Genomic DNA, 15,915 nt, shown 5'->3' with positions numbered 1-15,915 from the left:
TCCTCCTCCTCTCCTCCTCCTCCTCCTCCTCTCCTCCTCCTCCTCCTCCTCCTCTCCTCCCCCTCCTCCTCCTCCTCCTCCTCCTCCTCTCCTCCTCCTCTCCTCCTCCTCCTCCTCCTCCTCCTCCTCCTCCTCCTCCTCCTCCTCCTCCTCCTCCTCCTCCTCCTCTTCCTCTCCTCCTCCTCCTCCTCTTCCTCCTCCTCCTCCTCTTCCTCTCCTTCCTCCTCCTCCTCCTCCTCCTCCTCCTCCTCCTCCTCTTCCTCTTCCTCCTCCTCTCCTCCTCCTCCTCTTCCTCCTCCTCCTCCTCCTCCTCCTCTTCCTCCTCCTCTTCCTCTCCTCCTCCTCCTCCTCCCCCTCTTCCTCTCCTCCTCCTCCTCCTCTTCCTCCTCCTCCTCTTCCTCCTCCTCCTCAGACTACACCGACCTCGCCATGGGAACGGTGAAGCAGACTCAGGCGATCCCGTTCACTGGACCGATCTCTCTGCTCGTCACGCAGCTGCGCAGCCTCGCAGGTGAGTTGGCTCCGCCCCCTTCGTCCTCTAACTCCTCCTCCTCCTCCTCCTCCTCCTCCTCCTGCAGTAGCATAGATATACCCCCAATTCCAATCCGCCCCCTAAAGACTCCTTAAAGCCCTGAACCCTCACTGACTAAAGTGACGTCAGCTGTAAGTGACAGAGTGTGAGAGTGTGTGAGGGTCCAGATGCTGTAAATATGAATGGAACAGCACTTACCCACTCTCACGACACGTTACCTTGACAACAACATGTTGTTGACTCCGGTCTTGGACCGATAATTTACCGTACTTTCAACGCGCACAAGGTGTGTGAGGTGGACGGACTCAAAACAAAATGTTCCCGGATCAGATCTGATCAAATCATCATCAATAATCACAAACTGCACGTTAATACTGACAGTAAACTTCTTCTTTTCTTTTTTCTTTCTTTCTTTTTTTTGGTTGTTGCTCCTGTCCATTAACAATAAAGAGAGCGGCGGAGCTCTCTCTGACTACGTGTGGTAATTTACTTTTTTTTTTTTAACACTTGCGTTCCGACGGCATCTCATGTGTTTGACTTCACAACGCTATGAACTGTGGGTAATTCCCCTACCCCTAGGGTAAGGGGGCAGTAAGGGCTCATTCACTGACTCACTGACTTGATGATCTGACAATGGAACAGCCCTCACACACTCACGGACTTCCCGTGAACGCGCCTCTAAGTCAGTGAGTCCGTGAGGGGTCGGCTTGGAATTGGGCCATAGTATATACTGACTAGATGCCGCGTTCTGCTTCTCAGCGTACGTCAACACGGCCGCCATCTTGGTCCGGGGTTCTGACCATAGACATAATATGCATCTGACCAGCAGTCAGACCGGTCAGACCCTTGTAGAACTAAGTTCAGTGTGTTTATGCATGTGGGTGTGTGTCTGAGTATGTAAGTGTATGTTTAATACATTAAAAAAAAATTATAAAGATTTTTTGTTGTTGTTGTATCATAAACATATGTCTGACATTTATAATAAACCAAACGGCTTGAGAATCGGTTGAATATTTGGTGAGTTATGGCGATTTTAATGGTTGATAGACGTCTGCCTCTGTTGACTAGTGCAGGAAGTAGACACGGCTTCCCCCTGACCAAGATGGCCACCGCGTTGACGCATTCCACTCAATAGAGTTGCCTAGGAACGCGCCGGCATCTAGTCAGTATATATATATCTATGCTGCAGTAGAAGCTGTAACTTCCTGTTTCCTCTGTGTGTGTGTGTGTGTGTGTGTGTGTGTGTGTGTGTTTCAGGCGACGTGGAGCAGGTCGAGGGGACGGAGAAAATCACGGTGAAGATCTTTAAGAGCATCACGCTGGTTCACGAGGCCGGGATGGTCGTACTGGAGGTCGGACACTCGAACGCAACACGACACTTTTTACACTCATCATCCACCACATGTCGCCTGAAATGGCTAAAACTCACCTGTTTATCAAAACTTTATTAACTCCGAGCACACGAACACGTCCGTTTTTATTTAAACCAGTTTAGAAACATTAAATATACAGTTTATGACATGATTATGTAGCTGCAGTCAGGTTTTTATTAATGCTCAGTATTTGTTCTACATGTTTATTTCAAACTATTTTGTATATTTTATAATTTTATTTATGTTTTCAGACACAGATCTCACTCAGACCTGGTTACAGATACATTATTAGCCAGTTAATACATGTTAATACATTCATTACACAGATATATACAATAATTATGACAATTTTTTATTTTTATCACATTTTTTCAAAGACTACAAAAATCTCAACACAAATAAAACAGAGAAGAATGTAAAAACAACAGACAATTGAAGTAAAAAACTCGATAAACTAATTGATGCAGCAATAAAATTTATAAATCAATAAATAACTGAAATAAAATTATTAATAATGAAAATGTTCTCGTCTCAGTGGGTCGCCAACCCGCTCAACGACATGTACGCTGACGCCGTCACCACGGTGATCCTGGAGGTCCAGTCCAACCCCACCGCCCAGAAATGTCAGTGAACGCATCACGAGGGAATTTATTTTAATTTCACTGATGAACAGAAACTTTACTGACGCTTGTTTGTTTGTTTGTTTGTTTGTTTGTTTGTTTGTTTGTCTGTTTCAGTCCACGAGGGCAGGAAGGAAACGTTCGACATGGAGCTGTTCGTCGAGCGACTGGAGCTGATGCTGCAGTGAGTCTGAACACCTGTAGCTACTAGGGCCCGACCGATATGGATTTTTTGGGGCCGATGCCGATGCCGATTATTAGGGGGAAAAAAATCTGATAACCGATTAATCGGCCGATTATTATTTTTTTTTATAAAGTTTTACAATTTTATTAATTTAAGTAATATATCTACATATATTATATAATATATAAATTAGGGCTGCCAAGTGTTCATTGGTCAATTGGTTGCAGGAAAAAACAACAACATTTGGAGTACTGTCTTGTCAAAATTAAGTCAAAATCAATGACTGAACTGTGAAAGGCTATAGGGCTTTTATTTTGAAGGGCCAGATACAGGAAGTCATGACACGTGACACTTTTTTGTTGTTGTTGTTGTTTTTACACGGCACGGCGGTCTCTCTCTCTCTCTCTCTCGCTCTCTTTTTTTTTTTTTTGAAAAGCGACTTTTTCCAGTGTTGTTCCAGACGTTTCTGGTTTGTTGAACTCGAAGTGGAAGCATGTATCACCGCTGTTTTCAATGTTTAGCGGGTGCTGCCGCGAGCCCCGGTCCCACAGCGCTCAGTGTGTCACGGAGCAGAGACATGATTGTCCCGCTGCAGTCAGAGAGCCAAAAATGCAAGACTTAAAACGAAAGAAAAAGGCTCGCACACCGCAGGGCTCCTAAATGCAGTCCATTTATTATCAGGAACGATGTAACGTTTCGAGCAAAAGCTCTTCGTCAGACATACAACATCCACATAGACGCCATCTTAAGTATCATGTGGTCGTCATGTGACAATTAGAAACCAGGAAGCAGATACCGGTACAAACACAGCATACAAAACGGCATCCACTAGTACTACAAAGTCCTGTTATATTCTAGTATTTTTAAACATCAATATAAAAAATCCTGAGAAAAACACAAGCATGGGTACAGGAGCACACACACACACAAGTAAATATACTGTGTATTGTGCGTACACATGCGCCCATACCAATGAAAACACCATAGAAGTAAGTCATACCAGCCACAACGTAGAGATCTCATATCACATATCATGTTACACATAGCATACATAGTAGAAAATAGGATAGATAGTAGAAAAATATATCGAAAAATATATATCAAAATCTAAGTGTATGAAAACACTAGTGCGAGAGACACACAGGGAGGCTACACTCAATAGGATATGCAAACGGTGATCAGGCATAAGTGCCTGTTTTCACCTGGTAAAATGTTTTTTTTCTGTTTCAGCGACATGTTCGGGGACGACTGCGTGAATTTCAAAGACAGTAAAAGCCTGAGTGTGAAGGTGGACGGAGTCACGGCGTGCATCGACCCAGAGACCAGAGTGAGTCCAGCTTCTGACATCTATTCTATACACGAACATTAAAGGGATAGTTCCACGATTCTCGATACTAATTCGATACCACGATTATAAAAACAAAAACAAAACAGAACCCATGTACTTCTAAATTCACATTCATTAGCCAACCAAAATTTCAATGGTCGATTGTTCGCAGGAAAAAAAAAAAACATTTGGAGCCGTGTCTTGTTAAAATAATCAAAATCAATATGACTGAACTGTATATGAAAGGCTATAGGGCTTTTAATTTGAAGGGCCAGATACAGGAAGTCGTGACATGATTAGTCGACTAATGACGACTATTGGTCGACCAAGGGAATTATGGTGATAGGAGAATTAGCCAAAATGTTGAACTATCCCTTTAACGTCTGGTTCATCATAATGGTATTTACAGGGTTCCTACGCAAGTATGGAAAGTATGGGAAAGTATGGAATTTGATTACATTATACATTTCCAGGTCTGGAAAAGTATGGAAAATGGAAATTATTGTATGGAAATGATCTGGCTTAATACTTAATACTTATCTGGGTTTGGTCTTATCTGAAGTTATCTGGGTTAATTATTTTTGTATGTGCTACCTATAGCTACAATCTCCTGGAAATAATTTGGTAACATAATGGCATACACATTCAGAATAATGAAAACAAATGATTAATTGTATGATTTGTTTATATAATGCACAACTATGGTGCGTTCATTACAACTCGGAAGTCGGAAAAAAAACAAGTTCCTCTTCTGAAAAACTCTGACATGTCAAACTTTAGGATGTGTTAGGGACTAATTCATCTGTCTAACCATCAGAACTATTGACACTTGAAACGGTAAACACAGCTGATCCATCGAAAAAAAAATCACCGCTGGAGTTAATTTATTTTCCGTGATTGAAAGCAGGTTCTTGAATGTAACTCGGTCAAAGTCAGATGTACCCTCACAATGTTTTGCTGTTCTGTCAGGTCATGCATGATAAATGCTACAAAGTTAGACTGTCAGACTTCCTTGATTTTAAACTTTGGCGGCTCTGCCTCTCGTCTTTTTGCCACTCCGTGAGTGTTCTGCAGTGACTTCTGAGTACCGTGACTTTGACGGTCCTACTGCTCACCTCCGCTCATTTGAAAAAAAAAAAAAAAAAAACCTCCGCTCATTTGATTGTGCAACTGCAGTGGGTGATTTATTAATACGTAGTAAGAAGCTAAGACTACCGTTTAAACGCACACATAATTTTGAACTCTTTATTAACAGAAAGTGTGCAGCTTTTGTATCAAAATAGCCTTTTTATAATGAAAAAAGACATTCTATGTAGGCTAACAATTTATGCTCAGCAGCCGTGGGCACCCCCATATAGTCAGAATGGTACGGTCTTGGTTAGATTCGACTACGAGGTTCATAGTCGAATCAGACCCCTCCGAATCGAATCGTCGAATAGTCGACTTTTGGAGGTCAGCCCTACCGAGAAGTCTGGAAATTAGGGTCTGGAAAAAGTATGGAATTTGGAGATTTCAAATGTGTAGGAACCCTGTGTTAAATAAAAGCAGAAAATTGTTGCATTTTAGAAACTGGAGGCAGAATTTTTTTTTTTTTTTTTCATTAATTTAGATTTTCTACAAGAATTTATCTGCAAAATATTTTAATTATTGATAAATAATTTAGAGTATTTTCTTTTTTACACTAACTTTAATATTTTTTTGGCTACAGGTTTTATGTTTTTATGATGCAAGTCGATCTCATCTTGGTCTGAATATTGATATTTTTAGATTAAAATATAAAAATAAAATCACCAGAGATTAAAATAGTCAATAAATTACATTAAAGCAGAATATTTAAAAATGTTTTTGACAAAATAATGATCCATTAATGAGAACCATGAGATCTTGCTGAAAGCTCAGGAAGAAACATGAGTTGATAAAATATCAGAATGTCAATAAAAACTCTTTATCGATCAGCACTTTAAATCAGACTGTAGAACGTTTTATTTTGAAAGGGCAGACTGAGCGGACGCCTTAGTCCAGCGGTACTCAATAGGCGGCCCGCCGAACCTTCCAATCAGGCCCGCGACTGAGTTCTACTAGTTTACATGTTACTGTATACTGTATTTCTCGGGCTCCGTGCGCCTGTAAGTCAAAGCGCTGGGACATGGAAACACGTGCGGAGCGTTTGTGTGTGCCTGTGAGGCGCTGCACTGGGATACAGAAACGCCGACGAACCCAAATCACCATGTGCGAGTGTTTGGGGAGCGGGCTGGACTGCAGGGTTTTCCCTGCCTGTCTGCAGAGACCGTGGGTGATTTTCACCGCCGTCTTGGTTCAACTGTGTGTGCATCATGCATGGGGGCCGTTCAGATGAAGCGTCTTTTGCGCGAGCTCAAACCCATTCAATGTAGCCGCGCGTCATGCACGCTCACAACTCAAAGCCGTAGCCGCGCGCATTTGATGAGACGCAGTTGTTTTTTCGTGCACGTCTGCTGCGCACAGCTGCACGACCTGCTTCTCCCCCGGTGTTGTGTCCCGGTGCCCTCGGCCTGTGTCTCCTACTGTTTCCCACTGAGCTCTGCCTCGTTTGAAAGGTGAAGGAAGCCCGTGTGTGGAAAGACGTCGCCTCTGAGATGTAGAATGTGTGTTATAGAAGAGAAACACACATTTCAGGACCAATGATTTGTATCATGAGAACAGAGTCAGACATGTCCTGTGATGGTCAGGTCATATTTAAGCTGAAAATCACAGGGCATGTCTGAGGATACAAGTCAGCAGTGTAAAGCTCCAGCATGATATGTAAATGATGATATGATAATGTCAAGATTTTTCATATCATACAAAACACCATGAAGTGTATAAATAAAAATTATGTGCTTACAAGTAAAATAAAAATTTTTAAATTATTAGACGAAATAGGTGAATTTAATTTCAATCTAGGCCTATTTGAATGTGCGGCCCCCAAGGTGTCTGTTAAGAAAAATTCTGGCCCTTCGACAAATGTATTTGAGTACCCCTGCCTTAGTCTGACGACGACACAGTGACGTTAACAACATGACTCGCAACCGACCTTTAATTGGATCAATACAGACGATCGTCAGCATGTACATACAGTAACACACAGACACACACATCACAGTGTACAGGACTCAACACACACACACACACACACACACACACACACACAGTATCAGATAGACACAATATTAAAAATACTGACAAGTGCATTTGAATACCACAGAAGAGAAGAGAAGGCACGTTGAGCTCTGACATGTCAAAAATAAACATTTAAAACGATAATATGGCTTCAATCAATCGACAAAAAAACAAAAAAACCACAAAACTTACCACAAAATAAATCTGACACAGTAAAAACATGTGATGAGAATAAACTCTGGTACCAAACAGCTCGAGTGACACAAACCAAACAGCTGAAAACACTCTGAAGTTTAACATCTGTGTCTTTATCCCCCCCCCCCCCAAAAAAAAAACAGACACAGTCACAAAAATAAAAGCAACAAAAGCAACAACACAACGATATTTTATACAAAGATATATATATATACACACAGTAATAATAATAACCTGCCCTCGTACAGTAAGAAACAAACAGGTGAAATGTTCAGATAACTGACCTCAAACCAGGATAAAATAAAATAACAGGGAGGTGTTTTAAAACTGTTTAGGACAATTTTATACTGAAGTTTTAAGTTTTTCCTTTATTTTTGTGAAGTGATTTAACATTTTGTCTATAAAAATTTACAAAATAGTAAAAAAAAAAAATGCCCAATGTAACTTAAAATGTATCAAAAGTCCCTTCAATCAAATATTCAATTTATTATAAAAAAAAAAACAGTTGAGCCATCCATTTATCAATCACAATTTTTTTTAAAAGCAATTATTGACTGAAAAACGACTTAAATTATTTGTTTCATTGCTGATCAACATTCAACCAATTAATCAGCTTATTGTTGCAGATGTGATACACAGTAAATACAATTGATTGACAGGTTTTAGTGGTTTTAAGGAGATGATGAACATTTATGTGATATAAAATACGGTGTCATGTAGCTCAGTGGGTCGAGTTGAAGGCACTTAACACTGTCACGTTCAAGGGTTCGATTCCCACTGAGTCTTAAAACAGAAACACTTTTTAACCCTTTAAACTCTCCAAACCTATTTTAACCCTATTTGTACTTTATTAATATAATTTATAGAATATAAAAACATTTTGAGCCTTAAAAATAAAACTTTGACCTCTGTGTTTTTGACTTTTACTGTTTTTTTATTTGGCAGCTGCACGTGTCATTGACTCTCAGTGCACTTTGACCTTTTGAAGCTGCAACTAATAATCATTTTGACTATTAATTAATCAATTAGTCTATCACACAGTAAAAAAAAAACAATTGATTCTGATGTAAAGACAAAAAAAAAACATCAAATAACCACAAATTAGAAGTTGACAACGTTAAATCTTTGGCATTTTTTGTGCTGTTGTGATAAAATATATAATATTTCTAAAGCTTTTAACAACATTATCCATTATTACAACATGTTGTGTTGATGCTGTTTCTATAAAATGCTGGTGACAAACACTTTGTCTCAACAGCGTCAGTTAGAAATAAATGTTTCTCTCTCATTAGACAGAAACTCGTGCACGTAAATGATTGTCATATTGAAGTTGAATCTTTTTAAAACATTAAGTTCAACTCAGCAACAGTTTGACTGATGACTGAGCTACAACAAGCGTTACATTTGGCCTTTAGGGAACTAAAACGAGAGCCGGGCTTCAGCTATAAAAGTGAACGACGACTTTATGTAACAGAAATAAACGTGTAACATTCAGGAGCAAAAAAAAAATCTTTGGTGGGACGTTCAAGAACTAAAAACGGACGTAGGAGCGTACAGTTGCTGGTCGTATCGTGTAGTGTGTCATCAGAAGACGAGTTGGTCTGAGTTTGTACGGTGGCTGGCGGGGACCAATCGGAGCTTTAGCGACATTTTATTGGACGAATAAAAGTATTGAACAGATGATCGATCACCACAGTTAAACACAGTTTGATTGTGGAAGCAACATCTGATCTGAGCACCGTTCAATCAGCACCAACGACGGTTTGATACCTGGAGAAGGTTCGATACCCAGCAGCGGCCCCTCGCTGCCACAGCTTCAACAGGACAATATGTTAGTTTGAGTCACTAAAGGACGTTAAAGAGACGCGGAGAGGACGGACTGAGCAGCGATTTGAAACCACGGTCTGACCACACAGGAGGATGACTGGAAGGAGACGTTTTGTTTCTTTTTCTTTTTCTTATTATAATTAGGGATCAACTGATATGGTTTTATCAGGGTCGATACTGATACCGATTATTAGTAATCAAGGAAACCGATATTTAACCGATATTCATTTGCAGTAAAGATGAAAACTTTGGTGTCAGAATTTAAAAATAACACACCAGGGATCAGACTGAATACAGTCAACAGTTTGTTTCTGTTTTGTTCACTGTGAAAACCTTTGGGACATTGTTAAACAGCCAAGAGAGACGGCTTCGTTAGAGCCAAAGGAGTGCGTTTATGCTTTTAAAAATACATTTATTTTATTGGTTACCGGTGAAAAAAAACGGCCGATATCGATTATCCAAAAAAAAAAAGGGAAATATCGGTCGATAATCGGTTGAACTCTGATTGTAATTAAATTCAATAAAAACGTTTTTCTGATTGAATGTGTCTCGATGTGATCAGACTGAGATCTGCTGCAGCAACAAAGCGTCAGTGCGGCGGCTTCAGGACGGAGCCGCTTTAAGAAAATAAAAAATAAAAAAAGTCGTAAAAGTTTGTGAAACCAGCACAGGAGGACGTGAGCGGGACAAACCGGGCACCGTCCGTCCCGTCCCGTCCCGTCCCTCAGCACTGCGTCTCCTTGGTGTCGATCTGGTGTTGCCTCTGCAGCCGGAACATCAGCGCCTTCTCGCTGCGACTCACCGCGCTCGTCTCCGTCAGGTCCTCGAAGGAGCGCCGCCGCTGCTCCGAGCGCTGCGCCGGGCGGCCGAACGCCTCCTGCAGTGCCTCCTCGTCCAGGTGGGAGTCGAAGCTCGGGTCCTCCTGGATGGTGGCCATGCGGGGGGAGTCCAGAGGAGGAGGGGGAGGGGGAGGGGGAGGGGGAGGGGGAGGGGCCGCCACCGCAGGAGGAGGAGGAGGATGGTGAGGAGGAAGAGGAGGATGATGACAGCAGGAGTCTGGACCGGGGCCGAAGCCGAAGCCGGAGACCGGCGGCGTGCTGGTCTGCTGCGGACCGGACGGCTGGAAGCGCAGGTTGGTGGTCGGGAAGGTCGGAGGCTTGAAGATCCGGACGGACGCGGACTCCAGGCTGCTCAGGAGCTCGGCATTCTGGGAAAATGAACAGAGTCAGTTGAGTTTGATGTAGGGATGTCACGATTATAAATTTTCTTGGATAAATAATCACGGTAGTACGATTACCACGATTATTATTATGCATTAATTAATTTCACAACACTATATGAATGTGTAAAATCAAATATAGTCAAAATATAACTACATTATTGATAATATACACAAAATATTTTAAGTATCTATTAATATAGGACCAATTATTACTCCCCCAGAGGAAGTATTTGAAATATTGAAGTCATTAATTGTCATCTATACCAAATGTTTGAGTTTATTTTAATAATTTTTTACATTTTATTATTACAAATGGCACACTGACATTTAAATTCCTACCAATTTAATGTTACGTGAGGTAAATGGACCAGTTTCTGTGCATTTACCTTTATTTTGGCGCTACATCTGCCGATACGGTTCCGATATAATCTTTTTTGGAGAGTGACAGTATTTAGAAATCTTTACGATAGATTACTTGTGGCGTTTAATACCACGATTAATTGTGACAATAAGTAATCGTGACATCCCTAGTTTGATGGTTAAAGATGAACTCTCTCCTCCTCTGTGTCTCTAACCCTCCTCTCCTCCATGTGCGTTTGTTTTCAACAACGAAGCCGGTGAGAAATCAATCCATGGAGCGGTGGATAACGTTATTTATCATCTACCATGTTACCATGTGTATATCTGTGTAGTCTTATCTGTCATAAACAAGAGATTACGGGTTACGTTTGTGTGGCGGTGCCGCAGAGACGAGAGCTGGGACACCGGGTCGGAGGCTCTGATCTTACAAGGTTGGTTTTCAGCCAAGAGACGCTAGGTGGAAGGCAGAGAGCCTCCATTCTCCCAGGTAATGATTCGTATCAGACATATTTCCTCCTTTTGCTGCAATTTCATTACATTAATTGTGAAAAACAAGTAATTGTGACATCCCTAAAATACACACAATCAGATACTCACACTGGGGAAGAACAGAGACTTTGTGGTTTGCTCGTATTGTTTATCCAGCTTCTTGTCCTGAGAGAAGAAGATAAAGAAACTTTATTAATCCTGAAGGAGGTTGTTTAGACAGACAGACAGACAGACAGACAGACAGACAGACAGACAGACAGACAGACAGACAGACAGACAGACAGACAGACAGACAGACAGACAGACAGATAGATATACTTTATTGATCCCAACCTGGGAAATTACAGTGCAGCAGCAGCATTACAGTGACGATAACAACATATAGGATACGAATATAAAGAACAAACTATACATAATAAAATAGCAAAATAGCAATAGCAGATAAAATGTTATGTACGAATGTATATACAACAAATTGGCAGTGTTGATTTTAGTGCAAAGAAGAAAAGACAAGAGTAAACTAAACAGAACTCAGCTCTACACATCTTATAATAAATTAATTAGCTCCGTAAAATATATATTTAAATGACTGTCCACCTGATCTATACAGACTAAAGACAGGAAAGACTTTATCATCTTCAGATTCTGGCTGTAGCACCTTAATCCCTTAGTATTAGTCGTAATACATCTCTGTAACGCGTCAGTCAGACAGTGTGACTGAGTGTAGTTTAGTTTAGTTCCTGACAGAGACAGAACGGAGCGACTCACCACACAGTGGACCAGGATGCTGATAGGAACCCAGAAGAGCAGAGAGAACGCCACCACCGACCCCACGATGTTGTCGGCCAGAAACTTCCCAAACGTGTTGATGTCCAGTTTGTCGATGAAGTCCCACAGACGCTCCACCACGTCCTGCACCTGCTTCATGCACTTCCCCTGCAGGAGACACACACACACACACACACACACACACACACACATTGACACATCCTGCTCGTCTTCACTCAGTGTGTTTACATGCACAGCTAGTTTAGCCTCTCGTCTGATTTCCCAACTGGGGAAATCGAATAGTTGATGGAAACTTGTCCTCCTCCTCAACACTAGGTGGCGATATGCGTTGTTCCAGCGGGTTAATACAGCCCTCTTTCCCTTTTTTCTGTCACCTAGTAAATAACTGGATGTAAATAACTAAGAGTTCTCAACTAGCGTTCCTGGCTGGATGCGCCGGGTAAAAATATGTACAAAAGACTTGAGTCGTGTCGGGCCTCATCCTGTCGCTGGTTGTACTGTGTTGTTTATTGTGAAATGAACTGAACTGTTTTTTTGCTCTGGTTTTGGCTGCATCTTTGTGCCGTCTCTACTCAGATTCAGATTCAAAGAGTTTATTGCCATGTCAACAAGTAAAATCGAGTTGATAGGAATGTGTCTTGGTTTTTGCTCTCACAGAAAAACAATACAGTGCTCCCACCACATACACCACAATAAATAATACACACAATGCTGTACAATGCAATGTACGGGGAGGACAATACCCAGCAGCGTCACATTCAGCATAAGTGCCAGTGCGAGGAGAAAGTGCAAAGTAATTAGTGCAAATTAAAATGTATGATGGCTTGGAGGTAGGTGCTGTCTCTAAAACGAGATGTTCTACATTTGATACTTCTATATCTCCTGCCTGATGGGAGGAGATTAAAGAGGTAGTGTGCTAGGTGAGAGTGATCTGCTATAATTGTATTGGCCTTTCTGATGAGTCTAGTTGAGTAAAGTGATGTAAGTGAGGGAAGTCTACTGCAACCGATGATCTTGGAAGCTCGGCGCACTACTCTCTCTAGCCGGGTTTTATCCTGTGCGGTTGTGTGACCGTACCAGAGCAGCATGGAGAAGGTGAGTATGCTTTCAATGGTAGACCTATAGAAGTGGGTCATAGCTGGTCGACTAACCCTAAATTTCTTGAGCTGCGCAGGAAGTAGAGTCGCTGGTGGCGCTTGTTAATTATGAGACTGGTTTGTTGAGCTCCCATGAAAGGGATTGATGGATTGTGGTCCCGAGGAACTTAAAGGAAGTGACCCTCTCTCCACCTCTTCTCCATTGATGGAGAGAGGGAGGAGGGGAGTGGCCTTCTTTCTAAAATCAACAACCAGCTCCTTAGTTTTTGAGATGTTGAGTATGAGGTTGTTGTTGTTCTCACACCACCTCACTAGCTCCTCCTACTGTTGTGACACATACGCACATGTCCAGTTTCAGTCAGATGAAGGCGTTTACATGCAGAAGAAAATCAGTTTCCAATCACATTATCTGGAGAAGTCCAGTCTTAGTCGGACTAACACGTTTACATGAACTTTAGTCGTCCAGTGATAGACGGATTAAGGTCATTGCTGTGTCTCAATCATAGACTGTAAAAAGAATGGACGTAGCGTCCGTGACGTCACCCATTGGTTTTGGGGAGTCGTTTTTGTGACTCCAATATGGCGGCCTGAACAGCGCCATGTTGGATTGGCCGGCCGAGAACCCGCCCACTGGCCTCGAAGCAGCTGTCCACGGAGCTGCTCGGACCTGTCACTCAACGTTTCCGCGCCCTAATTGGCCAGAGTTTTAACCTAATAACAGTAAAACGGTAGAGTTAAAAAAAAATTCACCCCCCTCAGAGTGTGTGCGGGGGGTAGAAACTATCGATTGAGACGAAAAAACGTTCTGACACCAGGCTTTTAACATGTTTACTGAGGATGTAAAGTCGGCGATTTTAACATGGGGGTCTATGGGGAATGCTCCCTTCTGACACCAGCCCCCAGAGGAAGCCGGGGGGATTGCAGTTTTTTGAACGCGAAAGTGAGCTTCACTTCTCAGACCCACAACTGCCCCCTTGGTCTCAATTCGAATACTTCCATACCTACACTAACTATTTTGAGTATGCAAGCGCATCTCACTTGGCCAGTTTGTCAAAACGCAGTGTACTGTAAGAACCCGGATGGTGCTCTCGCGGCGTAATCCCCGCATCGCATTAAACAGGCGTTCATTATTGCTAATTGAAATTACAAACAAAACGAGCCGGTAGATGTGTTGACAGGCAACAATGGCGTCCAAAAAAGACAAAGACGTCGGAAACTGTTGCAATCGTTAGTTCCAGTAAGTGCACAACGACAGTATTCGATTTGAGACAAAACTTACTGTCAAAATTTGTGCCCTACAGAAGTAAGTACGTGGTGTAGATAGTAAACTACACACAACTGTTGTATAAGCATACTGAATGTGTTTTAAAGCTGCCTTATGTGTGTGTGTGTGTGTGTGTGTGTGTGTGTGTGTGTGTGTGTGTGTGTGTGTGTGTGTGTGTTTCCACTCACCGCTCCGTCACAGAAGCCCACGGTGCAGGGTTTCCCTTTACGCAGGAACAGGAAGTTGCCCGTCTTGTCCTGGTAGGGGGCGCAGATGCCGCTGGTGCTCCGGCAGCAGACTCTGCACGACGCGTTGGTTTCTATAGAGACGAGAGGGAACAGATACAAGACTGAGACGGATGCATCATCATCATCATCATCATCACCACCTTGGTCTCACGCCGGTGTGGTCGTTACCGTTGCAGGCGCAGGGCTGCAGCTTCAGGACGGCCTGACAGAAAGGAACGCACTCCCCGTCCAGACACTCGCCGCTGTCCAGACACGCCGTCTTATCGGGAGCGTTTTCAGGAGGAGGACACTCGCTGCTGTTTCCTGTCACAACACACATAACAACACACACACATGTGTGTATGTGTGTGTGTGTGTGTGTGTGTGTGTGTTAACGTGTGTGTGTGTGTGTGTGTGTGTGTGTGTTCAGCTGGACTGTGGGATCCATCCCGGCCTCGAGGGGATGGACGCTCTGCCGTACATCGATCTGATCGACCCGGCCGAGATCGACCTGCTGCTCATCAGCCAGTGAGTTCACGGAAACCATCATCACCATTCATCGCCACGACAACCACACACACACTCTCACACACACACACACACACACCTAAGATCGTTTCCTCCATTTGTACCTCATAGTTTTTTTTAGCCTTATTTTTATATTAATGGAGTCAAAGGAAACTGAGGTTAGTTCAGTTGTACCCGTGGGTCGTTTTGTCCTGCAGAGAGTTCTCATTCACGCATAATAGTCCAGAAACAATGACAAAATGACAAGAATAAAATCAGTTTAAAACGGGGTACAAAGAGTTTAAAAAGCCAGATGCTTAGCTACAATAAAATAATGAAAATAAATAAATAAGTCCTATGCACATTATGTAGTTAGGCTACAGCTTGTTCAGCTCTGTGATGGCAGCAGGAACAAAACTGTTTCTATATAGGGAAACTGTTAGTAAGACCAATTGGGGGGCAAGTTGTCGGTCTCTGAGAAGTGAAGCTCACTTCCCGCATTCAAAAAACCTGCAATCCCCCGGCTGTCGCTGGGGGCTGGCTCCAAGAAGGTGAGCAACTTCCAATTGAGCCCCATGTTAAACATAGCCGAATTTTTACAGCTTAAAAAAACATATTTACAGCCTGGTACATTTTATTTTTTTGGTCTCAATCGATAGTTTCTACCCCTCGCACACATCTCTGAGGGGGGTGAATTTTTTTTTAAACTCTACGTTTTATCTATTATTAGGTTTAAAGTTCTGGCCAATCAGGGCGCAGAACCG

At 42.4% G+C, this 15,915-nt stretch overlaps 4 protein-coding genes across 4 annotated transcripts in view; 2 read left to right on the top strand and 2 right to left on the bottom strand.

The window, feature by feature from the left end:
• The first annotated feature begins 403 nt into the window (after nucleotides 1-403).
• Nucleotides 404-4,078, top strand: LOC146961256 (cleavage and polyadenylation specificity factor subunit 3-like). The gene is made up of 5 exons (XM_085771700.1): nucleotides 404-511; nucleotides 1,790-1,884; nucleotides 2,441-2,528; nucleotides 2,643-2,709; nucleotides 3,940-4,078. Exons 1-5 carry the CDS (start codon nucleotides 430-432, stop codon nucleotides 4,076-4,078), a joined length of 471 nt encoding a protein of 156 aa, XP_085627826.1. The 5' UTR covers nucleotides 404-429.
• Nucleotides 4,079-9,920: 5,842 nt separating this feature from the next.
• Nucleotides 9,921-12,198, bottom strand: LOC146961255 (disintegrin and metalloproteinase domain-containing protein 17-like). Its single transcript, XM_085771699.1, has 4 exons — nucleotides 12,036-12,198; nucleotides 11,376-11,432; nucleotides 10,197-10,403; nucleotides 9,921-10,118 (listed from the first exon to the last, which is right to left on the bottom strand). Exons 1-4 carry the CDS (start codon nucleotides 12,192-12,194, stop codon nucleotides 9,921-9,923), a joined length of 621 nt encoding a protein of 206 aa, XP_085627825.1. The 5' UTR covers nucleotides 12,195-12,198.
• Nucleotides 12,199-14,593: 2,395 nt separating this feature from the next.
• LOC146961254 (disintegrin and metalloproteinase domain-containing protein 17-like) lies at nucleotides 14,594-14,984 on the bottom strand (the record flags this gene model as incomplete). The annotated part of the gene is made up of 2 exons (XM_085771698.1): nucleotides 14,834-14,984; nucleotides 14,594-14,736 (listed from the first exon to the last, which is right to left on the bottom strand). Coding segments are annotated over exons 1-2 (294 nt in total), but the record flags the coding sequence as incomplete, so codon positions are not given.
• A 123-nt stretch (nucleotides 14,985-15,107) lies between these two features.
• The window catches only part of LOC146961253 (disintegrin and metalloproteinase domain-containing protein 17-like), a 3,854-nt gene continuing 3,046 nt past the window's right edge, over nucleotides 15,108-15,915 (top strand). Inside the window, exon 1 of the mRNA XM_085771697.1 lies at nucleotides 15,108-15,168. Within this exon, the coding sequence (XP_085627823.1) occupies nucleotides 15,108-15,168 (61 nt within the window). The remainder of the gene's footprint in view (nucleotides 15,169-15,915) is intronic.

The sequence above is a fragment of the Trachurus japonicus genome, chromosome 24, assembly GCF_045865225.1.
Source record: "Trachurus japonicus isolate A0001 chromosome 24, Traja_1.0".
Classification (NCBI taxonomy): Eukaryota; Metazoa; Chordata; class Actinopteri; order Carangiformes; family Carangidae; genus Trachurus; species Trachurus japonicus.
The sequence above is the reverse complement of the archived record's forward strand: the minus strand, read 5'-3'. Positions and strand labels throughout refer to the sequence as shown.

Excerpts from the sequence above, each read along its gene's own strand:
- LOC146961256 (XM_085771700.1), top strand. The coding sequence starts at position 430 with ATGGGAACGGTGAAGCAGACTCAGGCGATCCCGTTCACTGGACCGATC. Across the intron at positions 1,885-2,440 it reads CCGGGATGGTCGTACTGGAG|TGGGTCGCCAACCCGCTCAA; the intron begins GTCGGACACTCG and ends TTCTCGTCTCAG. Across the intron at positions 2,710-3,939 it reads CGACTGGAGCTGATGCTGCA|CGACATGTTCGGGGACGACT; the intron begins GTGAGTCTGAAC and ends TTTCTGTTTCAG.
- LOC146961255 (XM_085771699.1), bottom strand. The coding sequence starts at position 12,194 with ATGAAGCAGGTGCAGGACGTGGTGGAGCGTCTGTGGGACTTCATCGAC. Across the intron at positions 10,404-11,375 it reads AGTCTCTGTTCTTCCCCAGT|AATGCCGAGCTCCTGAGCAG; the intron begins GTGAGTATCTGA and ends TCATTTTCCCAG. Across the intron at positions 10,119-10,196 it reads ATCCTCCTCCTCCTCCTGCG|GAGGACCCGAGCTTCGACTC; the intron begins GTGGCGGCCCCT and ends GCCACCATCCAG.